Source organism: Nansenia antarctica (assembly GCF_963989245.1).
Source record: "Nansenia antarctica genome assembly, chromosome: 17".
In the NCBI taxonomy this organism is placed as follows: domain Eukaryota; kingdom Metazoa; phylum Chordata; class Actinopteri; order Argentiniformes; family Microstomatidae; genus Nansenia; species Nansenia antarctica.
The window spans coordinates 13398160-13423192 of NC_137687.1; the positions used below are offsets into that span (position 1 = coordinate 13398160).

Below are 25033 nucleotides of genomic sequence, written 5' to 3' on the forward strand. Positions count from 1 at the left end.
AGGAGATGGCAGGACCCCCTCTTTCCCTGCTGGGTCTACTCATTTAGCAGCCGAATGGCTGAAGGAATAAAATATTTGGCGTAACGGTACTTATCTTGTTCCTTTCTCTTGGGGCCTCTCTCTGGGAGAAAGACACCCATTGCAATAACATCTAAGAGGCTTCGTTTGGACACAGACAATATTTGAACGATACAGTAAATGCCCTCGCTTCTGTCATCGCTTACGTAAGCCCACTGACCTGTCAGAGCAACTGATCCTGTGAGAATCAGCTTAAGTAATCACCTCTCCTATAAGGTTACTGTAGACGGGGTTATCTGAGCCTTGTTTCTTGTTTATACTGTATGGTGACAACCGTGATAATATCAGACACATGTTGTACAGAGTGTTGTACAAAATACATTTCAAGAGTCAGAACGGCACGTTTTGGGACAGACATACTATTGGTTTGTTTGTTTATTAGGACGCCCATTAGCTAATGCCATGACATTAGCTAGTCTTCCTGGGGTATGACACAAAAATCATAAAATCATATTATTGGTTCCTAAGCAAGGGAAAACCAGAACAGTTGGGTATTTTAGAGGGTATTTAATACAGAGGGGAAAATTAGAACAGGTCAGACTTATTTAAAGTATCCATTGGTGAGGATAGTTACACTACATCAATGTTAGACTTAAAGTTGTATTTATGTAAATAAGTAACTTTAAAAAAAATAGTTTTTAATTGTGAGATGGTCTGAAGCTGAGTGTTATAAGCCAATGTTAAGACATGGAAAACATGTTATCCATGACTCACAAGTGATGTATTTGTCTAAAGTAAGTGAATCGTCTATACCAGTCGTCATAAGCAAAGATTTATGCTAGGACCAAGTGCCACAATACTAGAAGAAATTACTTATTTTCTTTTTCACTAGCAGTAGAAGAACTGTACAGAGGGGTAGGGGGGTTGAGGAGGTCTTTAGGAGGGACAGTCAAGATACAGTATATCCTGAAGAGAGATGGAGGTCTTCAGTCTTTAGGAGGGACAGTCAAGATGTAGCCTGAAGAGATGGAGGTCTTCAGTCTTTAGGAGGGACAGTCAAGATGTAGCCTAAAGAGAGATGGAGGTCTTCAGTCTTTAGGAGGGACAGTCAAGATGTAGCCTGAAGAGATGGAAGTCTTCAGTCTTTAGGAGGGACAGTCAAGATGTAGCCTGAAGAGATGGAGGTCTTCAGTCTGTAGTCTCGTTCCACCGGGTCACCAATAGAGTGAAAAGCTGCGACCGCTGCATCCATGTAGAGGCGGTGGTGCCAGGCGGCCAGCTGAGGTGGAAGAGCGGAGGGATCAGATAGATGTTTGGGGGCTGAACATCGCTTGCAAGTAAGGAGGGGCTGTTCCCTTTACCGCCTGGTAGGCGAGCACCAGGGTCTTGAATCTGAAGCGAGCTGCTACCAGGAGTCAGTGCAGGTTGTGGAGGAGAGGGGTGACATAGGAGGATTTGGGGAGATTGAAAACCAGACGGGCAGCAGCATTCTGGATGAGCTGCAGAGGTCTGCTGGGAGCCCATCAAGAGTGCATTGCAGTAGTCAAGGCGGGAGATCACAACTGCCTGGACCAAGAGTTGTGCTGCTTCTCTGGTGAGGAATGGACGTATCCTTCTGACCTTATAGAGGAAGAATCTACAGGAGCGCAGTTTCGCTGTGATGTTCGCCGCGCAGGTCAAGTGAATGTCAAGGGTCACCTTAAGATTCTTGGCTGTCAGAGTGCAATTTGGGGTTCGGTGTCTTGCCCAAGGACACCTCGACATGTGGCCAGCTGGGGTTCGAACCACCGACCTGCCGACCTTGCGATCATTAGGCGCCAGCTCTACCTCCTGTGCCGCGGCCGCCTGCTTGCACTTGACTTGACTTGCTTGCACTTGTTTGACTGTCTCTGATGCCCTGTCCTTAGAATCCCCAGCTCCAGCTCACCTTTAAGCCCTAGCGTCATTAATGGACAATGAGGTTTAAAAAGGCATTGTTTGTCAAGGCCTTTCAGTAAACGCAGTCAGAAAGCAGACACCTCGGCCATTATACCAGAGTAAAGGATAAGGTCACTGGGACAAAGACAGCATTTCTCCCACTCACCCGAGCCTCACACACACACACACATGCACATGCACACACACACACGCACATGGTTATTGTGCGGCTGCCTTTTTGTCACAAGGTTAATGAGGCGGCTGTGGAGCAGGAGGTAGAGCCGGCGTCTAATGATCACGAGGTCAGGGCAGATCGGCGGTTCGATCCCCGGCTAGCCACATGTCTAGGTGTCCTTGGGTAAGACAATGAACCCCAAATTGCTCCCAGTGAGCGGGCCGACGCCTTGCGAGGTAGCTTGCCGCCATTGGTGTGTGAATGTGTGTGTGATTGTGTGTGTGAATGAATGGGAGAATGAGAGGCAGTTGTAAAGTGCTTTGGAATAAGGCGCTATAGAAGTCAGTCCATTTATCATCAATGAGTGAGAAGTTTTGGGAGATTTGGGCCTCTAACATGTTTTGGCAAAGCATTTCATCATAATAGTGACACGATCTGGTGAAAAGACCAAAAAGCTTCTTTTAAAAATAAGAGCCCACTCAATATTATAACAAACAACAGTTTTAGGATCACTAAATACTCGAAATTTGTGAATTGGATTCACTGTGTTGTCTGCCATCTTGCTTCATGCTACTGTTTGTGATCCATGGCTTGTAAACAAACGTACGTTTTAGGACGTGTTCAAAAGCAAGGACTGTGTGAACATCTAATTATGTGTAGTTTATGTGTTTTTAGCCTGTTGATGCTCTATCGATATCAACGATAACAACATACATATCTAGCCAAAATTCAGCTTGGTAGGCAGCTAGAGTGCTGCATATATTATCCTCCCTCGCCATTGGCTATTGTCATTATCAGGACTTTATTCCATCCTGCCGTTTTGATGGTGGGTATAAATAGCGGGATAAGACTTCTAGCGCCAGAAGCTAGTCTGGTAGCAGGTAGAGGGAGCTGGCGATGGCAGCTGCATTAGCCCTGAGTCTCATCTCCATCCACATCCACATGTGAGGAATTACGATGATATCCTGTCCAAGTCTGACAGGAATAACGTCTCCTGAAGGTAATCGGGGGTGATGAGCGGGTGATGAGGTTTAAAAATGACTCTGACAGAAGTTTTAGTCTGTGTAGGAGTCAGTGGATTTTCCTTTAAGGTCAAATGTGGGTATTTTTGGGGGAGTCATCCCTATGTTCCCACAACCCAATGGTCCCACATTTCTTATATTTATTTTCAAAATTAGGCCCTATGGTCCCACAGCCCAGTGGTTCCACATTTCTAATATTTCATAGGTGGGCTAGGGATAGGGTTAGGCTTAGGGTCAGTGTTAAGGTTAGGACTAGGGTTAGGATTAGGGTTAGGGTCAGTGTTAGGGTTAGTATTAGGGTCAGTGTTAAGGTTAGGAATAGGGTTAGAATTAGGGCTAGGGTTAGGATTAGGGCTAGGGTTAGGGTCAGTGTTAGGGTTTGGGCTAGGGTTAGGATTAGGGTCAGTGTTAGGGTTAGGTTAGGGTTAGGGTCAGTGTTAGGGTTAGGTTAGGATTAGTGTCAGTGTTAGGGTTAGGTTAGGATTAGGGTCAGTGTTAAGGTTAGGACTAGGGTTAGGATTAGGGCTGGGGTTAGGGTTAGGGTCAGTGTTAGGGTTTGGGCTAGGGTTAGGATTAGGGTCAGTGTTAGGGTTAGGTTAGGACTAGGGTTCGGTTAGGATTAGGGTTAGGGTTAGGGTTAGTGTTAGTGTTAGTGTTAGTGTTAGTTAGACTACTTAGAAATGTGGGAACATTGGGCTGTGGGACCGTAGACACGCTTTGTTTTGGGAAATACGAGTTGTTGTTGAATGTGCAACTTGGTCTAGCTATGTCCTAAAATAGAAAGCTATCAATTCAACACGTCTGAAATAATTCATGTTAGCGTTAAAACGTACTCACTCAAGAAGACCGAAACACTGTGGCTGAGGAGACTCATTAAAATGGACCGGTCCGTCTGCCTGTCCTGTGTAATTTAATGATGACAGGTGATCACGGCCGTGATGTGGACTGACGTCAGACCCATCGCTCTCTCCTTCACTGTCCTGTCAGCCTTCTGACACGGTCTGTTGGACAGCGGTCTGTATGCCGGGCTGACAGGAGAGAGCAGGGTTTCACTGCAGTGATTACATTCGACTGTTGCACTGCTGATACATAACATTTATTTCACAATACTGGATGGATGTTCCAGACAGACTGATAGGTTTGAATGATGTTTTCATAATGTTGTGGATGTTTTGAAGAGTACATTAGTACATGTACTCTATACATTTCTGTTCTATTCTGAGAATTCAACTGTGTGCTTTTTAAGCACAACCATACAAGGCATCACTGTCCACTCCTTATCTTCAGTCCCAGCTGGGCCTCCACTTCCTGTCACTTCCTGACATTGTGTTGTCTGAGTCGCCCAGCAGAGAAACTACTTATGATAACTTTCCCATGAAAGTGTTTGTGCTAACACTGCACTTCCTCATGAAAAGTGCCTCCTCCTATCCATTTGTGTTACATGTGTGTCTTTCTGTTGGGAATAAAAGACTGGCTCGAAGGAGGAAAGATTAGTGTGTGAATATGGGGTCTCTCGCAGGAGAGGCCTTATATTCATCCTCCTTGCAAGTAAATAATAATCATGATTGAATCCGTGTCTCTTTGTTGTTTAAAGTCTACTACGGTCTGTTTGAACTAGCGATGGGTTAGCATGGCCTGCTTTACAACCAGGCTGACCAGAATATAGCATTTAACCCTATTAGAACCGAACACAGACAGACAGACAGACAGACAGACAGCGAGACAGACAGTGAGACTGACTGACATCAGGAGGTTTACATACAGTAGGTGACAGACAGTGAGACAGACCGACAGACAGAGAGACAGACAGACAGACAGACAGAGAGACAGACAGACAGTGAGACAAACAGACAGACAGACAGTGAGACAGACAGACAGACAGTGAGACAGACAGACAGACAGACAGACAGACAGACAGACAGACAGACAGACAGACAGACTGTCAGACAGACAGACAGATAGACAGACAGACAGTGAGACAGACAGACTGACTGACATCAGGAGGTTTACATACAGTAGGTGTCAGACAGTGAGACAGACAGACAGACAGACAGTGAGACAGACAGACTGACTGACATCAGGAGGTTTACATACAGTAGGTGTACTGTAGGTCTTGTTCAGGGGAATGTATTGAGTAGTGGAAGTGGTGTCCCTATGTTCAGGCCTGTGGGCCTTCTGACATGTGAGTAAAGAAACATTTGTTATATCTTTGCACTCGATGACATTTCTGGACCCTCCTTTCATGACTTTTCCTAGATATGTGCGTTCTACCACCCAGTATCCTTACATTTTCAAAATCAGGATTAGCTAATATAAAGCTATATTGCTGTTTTTCTGTGTAGGAAGCAGGCTCATTTACAAGCGGCCAACTAGTGGTCGTTGTGTGTAAATAGCAGCTTGAGCATTGTAAAGAGGGGCGACTCTTATAGGAGGTACAAAACACACGTCTGTTCTAGTGTTACGGTAAAGGAGAAGGGGAACACTGAACACAGTTTTGCAAATTCATAAAACATCACACCATGTCAACATTATTATCATCTACATTAAAATCAATTCATTACCGTGTTCTAATTCCATTTTCTAAGCGTACATGGTAAGCTGTAAGTGGAACAGGCAATTTACAACTCCCTGTGGTTAGCTCAATTAACTGCTGTAAACGGCAGAGAAACATGCGGGGCAAAAACACACTGCACATTCATTGGTATTGGGCCCTCAGGGCGGAATCATAATGAGATCGCAAAATGGGTCCCACATCTCGGGAACACTACGCGATACACTACTACACTGTATCAATGTTACCACTTCTCCTCAGGCTCCTCTGTTTGGTAAATGGTAAATGGACTGCACTTATATAGCGCCTTTACCCAAAGCGCTTTACAACGGCCTCTCATTCCTGTGGCGTTTGACAGCGGATGATAATAATAATAATAATAATAACTTTTTTATTTGTATAGCGCTTTTCCTGCAAACATTGTAGCTCAAAGTGCTTCAATCATTATATAATCATAATTTACTTATTTAGTCATTTAAAGGCAATATTAAAAAGATGGTAGACATATTTAATGTAAAGTTATCTATCCAACATTAGGCTGATTTGTGCATGATAGTCGCGCGTTTTGTGACCTAGTTCATGTCGCATTTCCGCCCCGACATTCAAATGAACACAAAAATACTTTGAAGATGAATGCATGAATATATTTAATGGTTATGATGACATTTGAGGTATGAGAGATCAACACATTCTCAATCATGAAGAAGGTTATTTTCGTCTTCGTCTTCCTTCAACATTTCCTCCTTAGTGGTGTCCAGGACCTCGGTAACGAACTGCTGACACTCTGGTGTCACTCCTCTGGAACAGCTGTGGTCACCAGTGGTTGCGTTCAGTCCGTATATGTGGTCACCAGTGGTTGCGTTCAGTCCGTATATGTGGTCACCAGTGGTTGCGTTCAGTCCGGATATGTGGTCACCAGTGGTTGCGTTCAGTCCGGATATGTGGTCACCAGTAGTTGCGTTCAGTCCGTATATGTGGTCACCAGTAGTTGCGTTCAGTCCGGATATGTGGTCACCAGTGGTTGCGTTCAGTCCGGATATGTGGTCACCAGTGGTTGCGTTCAGTCCGGATATGTGGTCACCAGTGGTTGCGTTCAGTCCGTATATGCTGGTAGGGCTGTCATGTCTACAGTCATCATCCTTGCCAGAACCATTTTTGTCTGGTGTGCTCTTTTCCTCTTTAGTCTCCTGCTCACGGTCAGAGCTGCTCGCTGATCTTCCTCTCACTGGTCTCCTCCCTTTCTCCTCCTCTGACAGAGATGAGGAGGGGACACCTGGCAGCTGCCAGTCCACTGTAGCATCCTGACGGCCTTTAATGCTTCTCAGGGAGGTCCGCGAACGTGAGCTACAAGAGCTTTGAGTCGTAGGTGAATGCAGGGTAGGGTCTTGTGTTGTGGTCAGCTCACAGCCTTTTTCCAGAGTCTGTTGAGCTGAAGAAGGTCGGCTGCCTTTCTTCTCCTCTGACAGAGATGAGGTAGGGACACCTGGCAGCTGCCAGTCCACTGTAGCATCCTGACGGCCTTTAATGCTTCTCAGGGAGGTCCGCGAACGTGAGCTACAAGAGCTTTGAGTCGTAGGTGAATGCAGGGTAGGGTCTTGTGTTGTGGTCAGCTCACAGCCTTTTTCCAGAGTCTGTTGAGCTGAAGAAGGTCGGCTGCCTTTCTTCTCCTCTGACAGAGATGAGGTAGGGACACCTGGCAGCTGCCAGTCCACTGTAGCATCCTGACGGCCTTTAATGCTTCTCAGGGAGCTCCGCGAACGTGAGCTACAAGAGCTTTGAGTCGTAGGTGGATGCAGGGTAGGGTCTTGTGCTGTGGTCAGCTCACAGCCTTTTTTCAGAGTCTGTTGAGCTGAAGAAGGTCGGCTGCCTTTAGACCTTTCAGGTATGACTTGACCACTGCCCTTGCTTTCTTTTTCTTTACCGGTTGTCATTTGCTTGTTGTCAGGGTCTCTTGGGTCTGGTGAGTGACCTTTTGTTTTTCGTCCAGAGGTAGGTCTGCTGTGGTTTCGTCCAGAGGTAGGTCTGCTGTGGTTTCGTCCAGAGGTAGGTCTGCTGTGGTTATCATTTGCGTTAGGCATATCAGTTGAGTCGGAGTGTCGTCTTTCCTTTCTCTTTCCAAAACATCCTCCACAGCAAGTGAGGAGGGCAGCCAGCTTAAAAAATGCAAAAAATGCATTTGTTTTCTTCTTTCCCTTGTTCTCATTGTCTTCCTTCAGACCTTCATGCCCTTGGGGGGCATTTGGATCACTTTGGGTTTGATTCATCTGATCACGTTATGTGAGTCTTCTCATAAAGTCAACTTTCTATACTGTAAAAGCAAGAGGCGATAGTTCTCAAGAGGCGATTCTCTGAAATGACCTGTTTTTTAGAATGCAACAGCTATGAGGTTCTTTTTAATTATTGATGACATCATAATAGGCCTATTGCATCATAATAGCTGTCACTGGCTGAGTTTGTAAATTTTCTCTGGAAATCTGATGGAATGCCTCTTGTCCAATCAAATTACTTGGTCCCCCTATGACATTGAACCCAGTGTGCGCTCCAGTGGAGCGAGGTGTTAACCAACATTTTTTTATTTGTATAAAAAATTTTTTTTTTTTTTTTTTTTTTTTTTAAATTAAACCAAAATGATCAAACACACTGAGAGACAAACATTGAAATGCTTTTTTTTATATTAAAGGGCTTGGGCATGCGCCGCATTTATAGCTTATTATGACTGCTCGCCCATGCGGTACGGATAAGATACAAATGCGTGCCGTCCTGTACCGTCCCGGTCTGGTCAATGGAGAAGCGCCATGCTTTGGTGTATCTGACTCAAATAAAGCAATACAGAATCCCACCTACTCCAAATCCTGCTGCTGGCATTGTGTTTGACCTCTGTACCAGGCACTATCATGGTGTACGATTTAGACTGTTAGGACAGGAAAATAATTAGAATCACTTGTTTTCACCACTCCCAGTGATGGTGAGTGAACAAGTTAAGTGTGACAAGAACTATCAAACTAATGATGAATGAATGAATGAATGCAATATGACAACCCTAGTCGTCTATCTGTACAGTATAGTATAGTGGATAGTGTACATAGCCTTTATTTATGTAAACCAGCTCCTTCCCTTCTTGTGTTTTTTTTTGTTTCTTTTTTGTTTCCTAGCACCAGGGGAGCCACCCCTCCTAAATGTCGTTGTTTGGTACCTGTACTATAGCAATGACAATAAAGACCATTCATTCATTCATTCATTCATTCACCCATTCACACACACATTCACACACCAATGGCGGCAAGCTAGCTACCCTGCAAGGCGCCGGCCCGCTCACTGGGAGCAATTTGGAGTTCAGTGTCTTGCCCAAGGACACTTTGACATGTGGCCAGCCGGGGCTCGAACCGTTGATCTGCCAACCTTGCAATCATTAGACGGCGGCTCTAGCTCCTGAGACACAGCCTCTACCTCCTGAGACACAGCCTCTACCTCCTGAGACACAGCCTCTATCTCCTGAGACACAGCCTCTACCTCCTGCGCAACAGCCGCCCTATTTTTGGCATGTCTGTACTGTTCTGATGTTCTATGTTCTTTGTGACTTCCCTCTCCGAGGTTCATTGTGAGACATTTTAAGTCAGGCCTCTGCTGCAGAGCGATTCTAATTCTCCATAACCACACACCAGGGAGCGTCCTCCTCTAATTATGCTTTTGATTCTCCAGTGAGAGCGAGATGTCTGATTGTAGGAGCTCAAGTAGAAAATATGCATAATCAGACAAATGGATATTTCCAGTTATAGAATATGAAATGCTTTTATGCATGCAATTCCTCATCAAATTGTACAAGGAAATGCAAAATATAAAACTACACAAGTGCTATTAAGATTTGGATCTGGACAAAAGAAGCATCGCTCATAGTAGATCTCTCTCTCTTCTTCCGTCATGTAAATAGACTGCTTATTATGCACAGGGTAAAGATCTGCTGATATTGTGTTGTTTTGTGACATTCTAAAATGTGTTATCCCTCTATCACAGTGGGTGACACCGACAAGCATTTTGTTCCTCCTTTGTCCGGGGGTCACACAAAGAAAGACCAAAATAAGAGGGTGTTGTTGTTGCCTTGGCAACAGATACAGTAGAGCAATTTTCTGTAATCTTCATGGTTGGATTGACATCCACAAGCCACTGACAGTCACAATTCACATCATGGAGACATTCACTTTTACATGCAGTATAAAATAAAGCAGCAGTCATATAATATTATGCAGACAGCAAACTCTTTCTCCTACAATGTTTCGTACTAGTCATGAAAGATGAAAACAGGAAAACTTCACTTGCCAATAACAACAACAAATCTTAAAACTAGTGCTGACAAAAAACAAGCATATATTGCCTTGATTTAAGATATTTCATCTTACTTAGATTTACTTTTTGCAGTGTAATTATGAGAATGTTTAGAAAGAGCCTAATGCTAATGGTTCTATGGTAGCATTTCTATTCCAATGTTTTGAAGTGTAAAGTAGGAACCAATCATTTTGGTAATCAAAACTGTCCCTTTGACACTGGAACCTTGCTAACACAGCCAAATGTGCACATAGTATAATAATAATAATAATAATAATAATAGCTTGGATTTATGTAGCGCCTTTCACAAACCCAAGGACACTTAAATTGACACTTATTATATGTCAAGAGTCAAGACACCTTAATAATATTCTGTATAATGTGATTAATCTCTTCTTCTAACCCTTGACAGAAATAGTCTAAAATGTAGAGGATACTTGATTTGAAGACTACAATTTGCACATCTTTAATAATTACACTGTTGACTAATAACACAGTAGATTAAACCCCTCTTAAAGAATCTGCATTTTTCACGGCACGATTCCCACGTCCTCCTATAAGCTGTTCCAGGCAGATAAGATGCTGGAGATTGAACAAAGTGATCCAATATCCCCATCACGTCTTTTCCATTTTTTAAGATTTCACTCTGAAATATTCATTTTGGAATCAAAGCGTTTTATCCGAAGATGTTACACAATAAGACATTATGCAGATTTAGATGTTATAATAGATTTTAAAGCTCATTGTTTCAGCTTTTGGACAGAATGTGCTGACTCATGCTAAGGCTTAGCGAAGGAAAGTCATTGTCTTCTTCTTCTTTTGTGCTTTTTTGCAGCTTTGCAACGGGGGTTCGGTGACAGACCTGGCCAAAGGCATGCTCAAGAGAGGAGACAGGATGGACGAACCCATCATCGCCTACATCGTCCACGAGGCCCTCATGGTAAGGCTTCTCTGAATGGTGGATACATGTGAGAAAAAGAGAGAGAGAGAGAGAGAGAGAGACAGAGAGACAGAGAGAGGGAGAGAGAGAGAGAGAGAGAGACAGAGAGAGAGGAAGAGAGAGGGAGAGAGAGGGAGAGAGAGAGGGAGAGAGACAGAAAAGACAGAAAAGGGAGAGAGAGGGAGAGAGACAAGAGAGAGAGAGGGAGAGAGACAGAGAGAGAGAGAGAGAGAGGGAGAGAGACGGAGAGAGAGAGATACTGGCTAACCCATATACTGTATACTGTAATACATACATTACAACCCATACATAATCCTCCTTTCCTCCACATTAGGAAAAATACAGTCTTGTTAAAGATGCAGAGAACCTCATGAAAAGTTTTTTGACGAACCAAATAGAAAAACTCATCCCAAAGTAATCATCCACATTCATTTAGATTCATTTGACCGTTTACAACAAGCCCTGTTGTGATTGGTCTGTTCCCTCCTACAGGGTCTCCACCACCTGCACGTTAACAAGACCATCCACCGCGACGTCAAGGGGAACAACATCCTGTTGACCACGCAGGGAGGGGTGAAGCTGGTGGACTTTGGTACGCTCCCATTAGCGTGTGTGTGTGTGTGTGTGTGTGTGTGTGTGTGTGTGCGTGCGACTGTGTGTGTGTTTTTAGGGGTGTCTTAGTGCAAATGTGGTCCTTTCACACATGGTTGTAAGATTTCATGCTTACGAATATGCGTATGTGTATGCTGATTTCTGTGTGTGTGTGTGTGTGTGTGTGTGTGTGTGTGTGTGTGTGTGTGTGTGTGCGTGTGTGTGTGTGTGTGTGTGTGTGTGTGTGTGCGTGCGTGCGTGTGCGTGTGCGTGTGCGTGTGTGTGTGTGTGTGTGGTGTGCATGTGTGTGTGTGTGTGTGTGTGTGTGCGTGCGTGCGCAACACTTCAGTGTGATTGTAGTGTTCCTATTGTATGTGCACTTGCATGCGTCAGCTGGTAAAATCCATTACCTCCAATTGTTTGGTTCCCACTTACGATATTTTCCTACTGAGGCTGGAATACATTTGCAAAGTCTGCGGAGGTGGTAGCCTCTAATACAAAGCCATTAGACCCTCAACCTCTCAGCAAGACTGCAGTGTTGTTTTGCTTGTGTTAGCATCGATTTAGCTTAACCGAGTAAAGCTCTCTGTGCACTCGTGTCTGAATAAAAGCCCCTGATAATAAGGAGGAGAATAATTCACACCAGTTCCAGCGGTGGGTGGACTCCACTTAGTCCTTTCAAGGCCTGAATTACAAGACCGTCCCTTTTAATTACAGCGACGGTCTCCACTCCACTCATGTGTGGAGTTTTTTATTTATTCAGGTTGTTTGTTAAGTTAGCCATTTGTTTTTAAGAGCCTTTTACCTGCATGGCGCACGCTAGCTGTGTCCCTCTTTTTAAGAGGATGATGAATAATCTGTATTGTGGCGATCTGGTCCATAGAAATTCACACACACAATACACTTTGCACATTTTAACATCTGCATAATGCTCCTCTCTCTCTGTTTAACGGTTCCATTAAGGCAGCGTTTCATTCTGAGTAGGCTACACTTTAGCATTAAGCTCCTCTCTCTCTTCTGACTCACTGTGTCTTCCCCCCCAGCATCATACTGTAGCTAGCATCATACTGTAGCTGCCTGAGAGCCAGTAGCCTATCAGCGACTGTGCAGAGGCAATGTAAAGATGCTAATTAGTTTTGGGGAGGGGGATTCTTCTGTGGGGTAGCGGGGAGATAACAGGAGGAATGTAAGACGTAAGATGGGGAGAAGGGGTGAACCTGGACATATAGAAGGAGAGGAGAGAGAGAGAGAGAGAGTGAGAGGGGGAGGGAGAGAGAGAGTGAGAGGGGGAGAGAGCGAGAGAGCGAGAGAAGGGAAGGGAAGGGAGAGAGAGAGAGGGAGAGAGAGAGAGAGGAGCGAGAGAGCGAGAGAAGGGAGAGAGAGAGAGAGAGAGACAGAGAGAGAGAGAGAGAGAGAGAGAGAGAGAGAGAGAAGGGAAGGGAGAGAAAGCCATAGGGAGATAGTGATGACTCACTCGTCAAGTTAAAAAGGTTCCATCAGAGTCAGAGTCAGCAGGAAGACATAATCCTCAGAGCCGTGGTGTCAGTTGTTTTTAGTCAGTTGTTACGCTGAGCTTCTTCCATTCACTTGCTCACCCATTTCCCAGTCAACATACTCTATCTGACTAAGTTATAGAAGAAATTGTTTTGTCTTGGACCTGCAAAATGTTCTTTTTTTCTAACTTATGTTACAACAGTATAGATGGAATTGCTCTGCTGGTTTATACAACGGCAATCTCAAAATGGACATCCTTGGCACAGAGAGCTGGGGGTGGTTTTGTGGATTTGGTTCTCTTGTGTTGCCCAAAGCTTCTAAGTTTCTTCCATTTCTTACTGTTCTTACACGTTTAGAAACAGCAAGGTGTCCCTTACAGGGCATATTAGCTGTAATACATACAGTATGAGCATATTCTATACTCTATATATATATATATCTATATATATATTATTATAATGTGTACACACTATACAATTCTGGATAATTCCTTCATGTGTCATGTTATGTAACTAGTAGCCACTGGCACTGGCATGTTAATACCACTGCAGCATGCGTAGGAGGGCTTGGTGACACACAGAGAACACGTGTGTGTATGTTAGGCTGTCCAAAGTCTGATCACACTTACAGACACACACCGCCTACAGCATTATTGGGGCGGCTGTGATCTAATGATCGCAAGGTCGGCAGATCAGCGGTTCGATCCCCAGCTGGCCATATGTCGAGGTGTCCTTGGGCAAGACACTGAACCCCAAATTGCTCCCGATGAGCGGGTCGGCGCCTTGCATGGTAGCTTGCCGCCATTGGTGTGTGAACGTGTGTGTGAATGGGTGAATGAGAGGCCACTGTAAAGCGCTTTGGAATAAGGCGCTATATAAGTCAGTCCATTTACCATTTACCATTTGAAACCTGAACCTACACTCCATTCTCAAGGTAGTTCAAAGGTAATGCATGCACATCCAACTTATTTGCAGGTGCAGGGTATAAAAGTACTCACTGAGAAGAAGGACAATATCTACACACTGTTGAATACTCCAATGTCATTTATTGAAACCGTTTGCAAATCGTGTATGCAAATGAATGAATGAATGAATGAATGAATGAATGAATGAATGAAAGCATTTATTTCGAACATGTGCAGAGAGAAATAGTTATAACAACAAAAGACAAAACAAAAACAAGAACAAAACAAAACAAAAACAAGAAAAAACTAAACAAAACAAAAAACACTATTTACTTCACATGTCCGAAAAGGAGTAGGAAGAAGCATTAAGCTTATTTAATCCTACCCCTTCTCCAATAAACAGAGATTAATAATTAATAAACAGCAGTTGACTTCAATATAAATATAATATATATATATTAAATTAAATCACATTTATTTACATATTTACATATTGACCAACAATAGAAAACAGATAATGTAAATAAACAAATAATCTGTGAAAACAACAACTATCAAAGCCCTTCTTCCTCCTCGTACCTGGTGAAAACCATTTTTTTATACCGCAAATCATCTTCTTTCTTTTCATTCTCAAAGTATACACATCTGACAATATCCAAGGAATTCTACATCAGATAAGATTATGATTGCACAAACAGAAAATAATTGAGAAGCTCCTGATGTAGTGGGGATACACTCAGTATCTGCACGATCCCCAGAAAGAACATAAATATATAACATATATTATTAGAATATATCGCAGCAGATTATAAAAGGCCCAGGGAGGTTTGGTTTTAGAGTCACACAGAAGATAATGGACCTCTCAAACATCCCTTTGTCTTGATAAGCATCCAATCACAAATAAATAACTTTAGATACTGTACCATTTATATACAGATAAAGGAATCTCTATATCTTGTATTGGATATTATCATTATTTCCTGTGTTTCGGAGGCTATAACTATAATAAATGCCACGGATGAGAAGAGGGTTCTATGGAATGATGTTATGGGATAGAATGTATCACTCTGATAATAAAAAAAAGAGAAGCAATGAAAAAGAGAAAGGAGTTGAACGTTTCTTCAGTACACACATACACACAGTACACACATACACACAGTACACACATACACACAGTACACACATACACACTCATACACAGAACACACATACACACAGTACACACATACACACAGAACACACATACTCACTCATACACAGTACACACATACACATTCATACACAGAACACACATACTCACTCATACACAGTACACACATACACATTCATACACAGTACACACATACACACTCATACACAGTACACACATACACACAGTACACACATACTCACTCATACACAGTACACACACATACACACAGTACACACATACACATTCATACACAGTACACACATACACACTCATACACAGTACACACACATACACACAGTACACACATACACATTCATACACGGTACACACATACACACTCATACACAGTACACACATACACATTCATACACAGTACACACATACACACTCATACACAGTACACACACATACACACAGTACACACATACACACTCATACACAGCACACATACACACTCATACACAGTACACACATACACACAGTACACACATACACACTCATACACAGCACACACATACACACTCATACACAGTACACACATACACACTCATACACAGTACACACATACACACAGTACACACATACACACTCATACACAGCACACACATACAGAGTACACACATACACACTCATACACAGTACACACATACACACTCATACACAGTACACACACATACACACAGTACACACATACACACTCATACACAGCACACACATACACACTCATACACAGTACACACATACACACAGTACATACATACACACTCATACACAGTACACACATACACAGTACACACATACACAGTACACACATACACAGTACACACATACACAGTACACACATACACACAGTACACACATATACACAGTACACACATACACAGTCATACACAGTACACACATACACACAGTACACACATATACACAGTACACACATACACACAGTACACACATACACACAGTACACACATACCCACTCATACACAGTACACACAAACACACAGCACACACAGACATCTGAGAGCTATGACACTCATATACACAGTACACACATACACACAGTACACCCAGTACACACATATACACAGTACACACATGCACACAGTACACACATATACACAGTACACACATACACACAGTACACACATATACACAGTACACACATACACACATACACACAGTACACACAGTACACAATTACACACACAGTACACACATATACACAGTACACATATACACACTCATACACAGTGTATATAGGCTAGGTATATATAGACAGACACTCATACACAGTGTATATATGGGAGGACTGCTATTGGAGAGAGGGAGGGGGACAGAGTGACAGAGAGAGTGAAAAGAGAGGAGGGGGGAGACACGTGCCTGGTGCTACACGTGTGCTTTGCACCACACTGAGGCTGATGGTGCTTCATGTGGAGAGGGGGGGGTGCAGGGGGGGTGTGGAGAGGGGGGGGGTGCAATGGGGGTGGGAGGGGGGGGGGGGGGTGCATGGTGGAGGGGGGTGACATGGTACACTAGGCAGCTGAACAGATAAAGCCCACTCAGTGACTCATCATCACCACCGGAAACAAATAATGGAAGGAAGAAACAAAACCTCCCCCCCCCAAAAAAAAGAGAGGAGAAAAAAGAATAATGGAGGCCGGCTTTTTCAGTTTCTTCATGAATATGTTAATTGCAGAGTTATCTCTCTGATGGTTATTAAGTGTGGCCCGACGGGGCTTCTGGGTAATGTAGCGGAGAGAGAGAACGGCCTCAGGAGATTCTTTTGGGGGGCTTTTTTTTTTTTTTGGGGTGTCTTTGTGTGTGTGTGTGTGTGTGTGTGTGTGTGTGTGTGTGTGTGTGTGTGTGTGTTTTAGGGGTGTCTTTGTGTGTGTGTGCATGTGTGTGTGTGTGTGTGTGTGTGTGTGTTTTTAGGGGTGTCTTTGTTCAAATGTGGTCCTTTCACACATGGCTTTATGGTTACATGCTTACAAATATGTTATGTCTGTCTCTGTGTGTCTGTGTCAGTGTCTGTGTCTGTGTGTGTGTGTGCTGATTTCTGTGTGTGTGTGTGTGTGTGTGTGCGTGTGTGTGTGTGTGTGTGTGTGTGTGTGTGTGTGTGTGTGTGTGTGTGTGTGTCAGCCCTGTGGAAATCCCCTCCTACACATCAGCCTGATCTCTTGTGATGTTTGCTGCTACAGTACCGTTCTGAATCTTCCGTTGCTTCTCCTGGCTCCATCCCAGCTTCCTGTTAACCCCTTCACCCCCTTCTACAGGGAGGACAGAGAGAGATTCCCACAGATAACACAAATGTAACATCACTTAGTTAGTATTTGGTAGCATTGCCTTTAAATTGTTTAACTTGGGTCAAATGTTTGGGGTAGCCTTCCACAAGCTTCCCACAATTAACGGGTGTAACTGAGTCAGTTTGTAGGCCTCCTTGCTCGCACACACTTTTTCACTTCTGTCGACAAATAATGCTCTATAGGATTGAGGTCAGGGCTTTGTGATGGCCACTCCAACACTTTGGTAGTATGCTTGGGGTCATTGTCCCTTTGGAAGACACATTTGTGACCAAGCTTTAACTTCCTGGCTGATGTCTTGAGATGTTGCTCCCAAGGATGAACCAGACTTTTTTCTGAGGTCTTGGCTGATTTCCTTTGATTTTCTCATGACGTCAAGCAAAGAGGCACTGAGTTTGAAGGTAGGCCTTAAAATACATCCACAGGTACACCTCCAATTGACTCAAATGATGCCAATTAGCCTATCAGAAGCTTCTAAAGCCATGACATCATTTTCTCATCATTTTCCAAGCTGCTTAAAGACACTGTTACTGTTGAAGACTATATATTTTAAAAAATGATGGTGTAATATAGTAATCTCAAGGCTTGCTCATGATGGATCTCCATTCAAATGTTGTTCTTGAAATGCCCTGCGGCTGCAAGTCACCTGGTGTTACAAAAGGTTTTGTAATTCAGAGCAATCCATCATTAGCTGGAGAGGTATCACAACGTGGTTGTGTTATTCTCAGTGTGTGTGTGTCCGTGTGTGCGTGCGTGCGTGTGTGCGTGCATGTGTGTTGTGTTTTGCACAATGTCACTGGTGACAGCAGAGGGTTACAGCATGCTTTGGAATTTCATTTTCGTCCCATCTGGAAAATGAATAAATGAAAAGCTCCACTTCCTCATGGCCTTATGACACATCATCATCTCCGCCAGCTGTTTGACAAGAGACCAGAAACCTCAGTTCTGCTTTAATACTCCCCAGTGTAGAACTGTGTACAATGTCTGTAGACAGACATGATAAATGGTAAATGGACTGCACTTATATAGCGCCTTTATCCAAAGCGCTTTACAACGGCCTCTCATTCACCCATTCACACACACATTCACACACCAATGGCGGCAAGCTTTGTTGTCTCTCTGGTCTCTCTGCAGGTGTTTCAGCCCAGCTGACCAACACTCGCCTCCGTAGGAACACCTCAGTAGGAACACCTTTCTGGATGGCCCCAGAGGTACAGTATAATAATAATAATAATAATAATAATAATAATAATAATAATAATAATAATGAATTGTATTTATAACACAAACACTTCTATCAATGTCTTCCATTAACTATTGTCTTATTAAATGTTTTATCTATTTACTTCTTATATTTGCTCTTATTCATTGTAATTTTTATTTTCTTACTATGCTCCTCTTGCTGTATTTTAATAATGTATGTAAAGCATTTTGAATTGCCCCTGTTGTATGAAATGTGCTATACAGATAAACTTGCCTTGCCTTGCCTTTATATAGCGCTTTACTGGGGCTCAAAGACGCTGACAGTATGGGTACACAGAAACAACAGATAACATAGAACACAGAGTTAACAAACAGGCACAGGGAACAATTAACACAGCAATGTCCAGGGGAGAGAGGGGGGTGGCAGGGCACTGACTTATATAGTCGCCTTATTCCAAAGTGCTTTACAATGGCCTCTCATTCACCCATTCACACACATTCACACACCAATGGCCGCAAGCTACCATGCAAGGCGCCGGCCCGCTCATTGGGAGCAATTTGGGGTTCAGTGTCTTGCCCAAGGACACTTCGACACGTGGCCAGCCAGGGCTCGAACCGCCGATCTGCCAACCTTGCGATCATTAGACGCCAGCTCTACCTTCTGAGCCACAGCCGCCCCTATCATTGTCATTGTCATAGTGTTATTATATACATGTTTATCTGAAGCACTGGTTCCTTCGTCTTATCATAGTGGTGTACACTGCCATCTTTACCCAGAATGCACTTGGAAATGGCTTCCTATTTTCATAACATATGCCTACTGTACTCACTTCATTAAATTAGAATTAACGGTACAGGATGTACTTTTCATACACAGCGATTTCATCTAATCTGAGTCAAATTAGTTCTGAAGCAGGGAACTCCCTACAAGCTTCCTCAGGAGGTTAATCTAGGCCAGCGGTTCCCAAACTGTGGGTCGCGACCCCCTAGTGGGGCGCGGGGGTACTGCAGGGGGGGCGCAGAAATAATGGGAGGGGAAAAAAATGCACACACAAGAGCTGTAAACAAACACTGCTTGCTTAAGGTTACCATCAGGGGTGTTGTGGGCGTTGGATGATAAAAATGAGAACCTGAATGGAGCGCAGGCCATAAACTGTAACAAAGAGGCAGCGAGGGGGCTCCATTCACGTCATTGACGCGCGCTCCATTCACGTCATTGACGCGCGCACTCCCTCCTCCAGCTATCTAGCAGCAACAACAACAATGGATAAGTTTATGAAAGAGCCAGAAGCTAAACGAAAAGCGAAGGAGCCCATGACAAACGTCCCAAAGCCAAAGTCAAGAAAGTATGACGATACATACCTCTCCCTGGGCTTCACGTCTAATGTGGTCGGTGCGGAGGAACGACCACTGTGTGTCCTCTGTCTCAAAACTTTAGCGGCAGAAAGCATGAAGCCTAGCAAGTTGAAACGTCACTTGGAGACCACACACCCGACTGATGTGAAGAAGCCCCTCGATTTCTTCAAGAGAAAACTCCAAGAATACCGTGGTCAGCAGAGCCGTTTCGTTAAAACAGCATCTGTTACGTCTAATGCTCAACTTGCCTCCTACAAAGTGGCATATCGTATCGCCCAGTCTAAAAAACCACACACCATCGCTGAGGAGTTAATACTCCCTGCTGCAATAGATATGGTTTCACATATGATAGACGAGGCAACAGCCCAAAAACTCAAAGCTATCCCCCTGTCAAACAACACTATTGCGAGACGCATCAATGACATCTCAGAAGACATGAAAGAGCAGCTTGTTGAGAAAATAAAAGACCAACGCTTTGCGCTCCAGGTAGACGAGGCCACAGATAGTAACAAGGACTGTCTGTTAATAGCGTATGTCAGATACATTGATGCGGAGGGTTTGAGCGAGGATTTGCTATTTTGCAACTATGTCCCAAACAGAGCAACAGCTGATGAACTGTTCAAAATCATAGACAAATACCTGAGTGAAGCCGATCTGAAATGGGAGGACTGTGTGGGGATATGCACCGACGGTGCCCAGGCCATGGCAGGAAAACGGGGAGGGCTCCAGACGCTCATCAAGCGCGTTGCACCGAAAGCAGTGTGGACTCACTGCATAATACACAGGGAGGCACTCGCGTCAAAGCAGCTGAGTCCAGAGTTGAATGACGTTTTGTCTCATGTTATCACCACCGTCAATTACATAAAAACAAGACCACTGAAAGCTCGCATTTTTTCCGCTTTGTGCGAGGAGATGGGCTCCGGGCACACAGCCGTGCTATTTCACAGCGAGTCGCGTTGGCTCTCTCGCGGAAAGGTGCTGTCCAGGGTGCTATCGCTGAAAGATGAGATCCGAATCTACTTGGAGGAGGAAGGGAACGAACTTGCCAGCAAGTTTAATGATGAAGACTTCCTCATGAAATTGGCCTACCTAAGCGACATGTTTGAGAAGCTCAATGAATTGAATCTACAGTTGCAGGGCAACAACACACACCTTCCACATCTGGCAGACAGGATACAATCTTTCACACGGAAACTGGACATGTGGGGCAGGAGACTTGAACAGGGGGACATCGACTCATTTGGGAATCTGAAGGCATTCATCGAGACCAATGAGCTGCAGAGCACAGTGGTTCCATGTATGAGAGAGCACATCTCAGCCCTGAAACAAAGCTTCCAGAAATACTTCTCTGTGGATGACAGTGCCAAATACGACTGGATTAGAGATCCATTTGTTGCACCACCACCTGCCATGTTCAGCACTGCGGAAGAGGAACAGTACATCGACATGACTTCAGAGTCAACCATGAGGCTGCAGTTCACATCCACGACTTTGGCTGGGTTTTGGATTGGAGTGGAGAAGGACTACCCTCTCATTGGACAGAAAGCTGTGGGAATACTGCTGCCTTTTGCAACATCGTACCTGTGTGAGATAGGCTTTTCTGCTGTTGCTGCTATCAAAAGCAAATACAGGTCGAAGTTGAACATTGAGAATGAACTGAGAGTGGCAGTCTCAAAACAACAACCCCGCTTTGAGAAGATTTGCAAGGCAAAGCAAGCACACACAAGTCATTGATCGTAATTGTGATAGAAATGTGAGGAGTAAGAATAGTGATGCAGTAGAAATTAGTTAATGTTGATATGTTGAATATTTCAGTGGCACAGGATCATTTGCCAAGCACTTATGTTCCTTTTCAAACCATAATAAAATATAAAACTATAGTTGGATATACTGTATGTGTCTTGTTATTATTAGAAGAGAAAATGTAATGTTTTTACAACTTTATACAATTAATTATATCAATCTAGGTGGGAACCGGGTTAGGGGGGGCTCGAAAATATTTCCAATTACCCAAGGGGGGCCTGATTGAAAAAGTTTGGGAACCACTGATCTAGGCAGACTTTGGAGGCCTGATAAGCTCTCGCAAAGGTTCTTGAAATCTTTTGGGATCTTTGCTGAGGAGGTGAATAGGCAGCACTGGCCATTACGTTACGTTAGATAAGCAAGAAGAAGCTACTACCGGTACCTATATTTGCGATATAGAGACCTGGATATCTTGTAAGGGGCAAAGCAATCTCAGCTGGGCCGTTTACCACCAGCCTGGATGCAGGGTGACTGACATCCTGAAGACCATCTGAACACAGTGTTACTGTGCTACCACTAGAATAGATTTCAAGATCCTTCTGTTTCTAAAGCTCTCACTGGCACAGCCCCAGGATATGTTCTGACCTTTTGCTAGTATATCAGCCCAATAGAGCTGAGATTTGGAGAGGCTGCATTCTCATTTTATGCACCCAGATTGTGGAATGCACTGCCAGTTTACATTAGGGATGCAACCTCAGCAAATATGTTCAGGTCAAGACTAAAAACCCATCTTTTTAATACTGACTTTAAATGACCAAATAATTACATTATGATTATATAATGATTGGAGCACTTTGAGCTGCAATGTTTGCAGGAAGTGCTATACAAATGCAAGTTATTGTAATATTATTATTATTATTATTATTATTATTATTATTATTATTATTATTATTATTATTATTATTATTATTATTATTATTATTATTATTATTATAGGAATTGCCTATCTGGACTGAAGTGGGTTTGAGTGGAGGGGAAGGAAAGTTGAAATGTAAGATGCTGGTTCGAGGAGGTCAATCTTGTCGTCAATATTGAATGTGTTCCTTGACCGTAACTGTAAGATGGTGATATATAAGTGTACTTTTTAATTATTCATGAATTGTGAGTTAACTGTTTCTTTTTACTGTGATACGTAATGTGATCATCAAAAAGACTCAACTGGAGTGGTTTTCTACAAGCATGTTAGTACAGTATGTCTATGTAGATACATGATATGCAATAAATCGAAACACACACACACAGTATACAATCATTATGTCACCTTCATAAACATGGGATCCATTGACATACAATTATATTATATCTTTGGGATTCCATGTTTATGAAGGTGACATAATGATATTATACTGTGTGTGTGTGTGTGTGTGTGTGTGTTTCGATTCATTGTATATGTTTATTGGCCCATGTCTCTTGCAAATTGTCCATTTTAATTGTGTGTCCAGCAGGTAATGATGAAGGTGTCTGGGTGTGGATTTAAGAGTGTGTGTTGACTGTCTGCTGTATGTGTGTGTATGCGTATAATTCTGTTTTGGGGGGATGGGATGCCATGTTGGCCTGAGGACATTGATGATGTTTTTTTTGATGGAGTGTGTGTGTGTGTGTGTGTGTGTGTGTGTGTGTGTGTGCGCGCGCGTGCGTGTGCGTGTGCGTGTGCGTGTGTGTGTGCATGCATGCGTGCGTACATGTGAAACATATAGCCTGCAGCAGAAGTAGTCCTCTACAACCTCTACACCTACGACTTCACCCCCGTCCACCCCAGCAACTCCATCGTAAAGTTCGCAGACGACACCACCGTGGTGGGATGCATCTCGGGGGGGGGACGAGGCGGCGTACAGGGATGAGGTAGAGCAACTGAGCAAGCTGTGCAAGGTTAACAACCTGCTGCTGAACAAGTCAAAGACCCAGGAAATCATCGTAGACTTCAGGAGGAAAAAGTCCGAGATCCAGCCCCTGCTCATCGACGGAGAGAGCGTGGAGAGAGTCTCAACCCTCCGATTCCTGGGGATGCACATGCGGGATGACCTGACCTGGAAGGACAACACAAAAGCCACCATCAAGAAGGCACAACAGCGGCTATACATCCTGAGAGTCCTCAGGAAGGAACACAGCAAGCAGGAGATACTGGTGACCTTCTACCGTGGCGCAGTGGAGAGCATCCTCACCTACGGCATCTGCAACTGGTTCTCCAGCTGCACAACCGCGGAGAGAAATGCGCTACAGAGAGTCGTGAGAACAGCACAGAAGATCACCGGCGCCCCCCTCCCCTCTCTGGAAGAGCTGTACAACACACGCTGTCTCAGGAAGGCCTCCAAGATCTCCAGGGACCCAACCCACCCTGGGTACGAACACTTTACCCGGCTGCCCTCGAAAAGGCGGTTCAGGACCTTGGCCGCAAGGACAAACAGACTGAAGAACAGCTTCTACCACAGGGCCGTCCAGGCCCTGAACACAGCAAAGACCTAGGTTCTGGGCCCTGGACAGTCTGGACGGATTGATGGCAGCTGCTGGACTGAAGAAATCAGGTGTAGTGCTGAGGCACAAATATGTACATTTCAAGCCTGCAAACTGCGACACTTTAAATAAATGTGCAATAACACTATTGTGCAATATGACAACCCTAGTCGTCTATCTGTACAGTATAGTATAGTGGATAGTGTACATAGCCTTTATTTATGTAAACCAGCTCCTTCCCTTCTTGTGATTTTTTTAAAAGTTTTTTTTTTTCTTTCCTAACACCAGGGGAGCCACCCCTCCTAAATTTCGTTGTTTGGTACCTGTACTGTAGCAATGACAATAAAGACCATTCATCATTCATAGTCACGCAATATTTTGCAAATATATTCCCTCCAAAGAAAAAAATCAAACACTACTTCAACAGTAATCCAAGGTCCTAATCCTATTGTCCCATACGCCTTGTTGAGACGTCCCTGTGTGTGTCATGTTGTAGGGGATAGCCTGATAGCCTTGTTGAGACGTGCCTGTGTGTGTCATGTTGTAGGTGATAGCCTGATAGCCTTGTTGAGACGTGCCTGTGTGTGTCATGTTGTAGGGGATAGCCTGATAGCCTTGTTGAGACGTGCCTGTGTGTGTCATGTTGAGACGTCCCTGTGTGTGTCATGTTGTAGGTGATCGCCTGTGAGCAGCAGCTGGACTCCACCTACGACGCCCGCTGTGACGTCTGGTCCCTGGGCATCACGGCCATCGAGCTGGGCGACGGAGACCCGCCCCTCTCAGAGCTCCACCCAAT

The 25033-nt window shown here is 44.0% G+C and overlaps 1 protein-coding gene across 1 annotated transcript in view; it reads left to right on the forward strand.

Moving 5' to 3' along the window:
- Positions 1-25033, forward strand: part of LOC308172868 (myosin-IIIa-like) — a gene marked incomplete at both ends in the record, with an annotated part of 37907 nt that overhangs the window by 12846 nt on the left and 28 nt on the right. The window contains 4 exons of the mRNA XM_080547813.1: positions 10839-10943; positions 11436-11535; positions 18559-18635; positions 24912-25033. The exon at positions 24912-25033 is cut by the window's right edge and continues 28 nt beyond it. Coding sequence (XP_080403939.1) covers positions 10839-10943; positions 11436-11535; positions 18559-18635; positions 24912-25033 — 404 coding nt within the window. The remainder of the gene's footprint in view (positions 1-10838; positions 10944-11435; positions 11536-18558; positions 18636-24911) is intronic.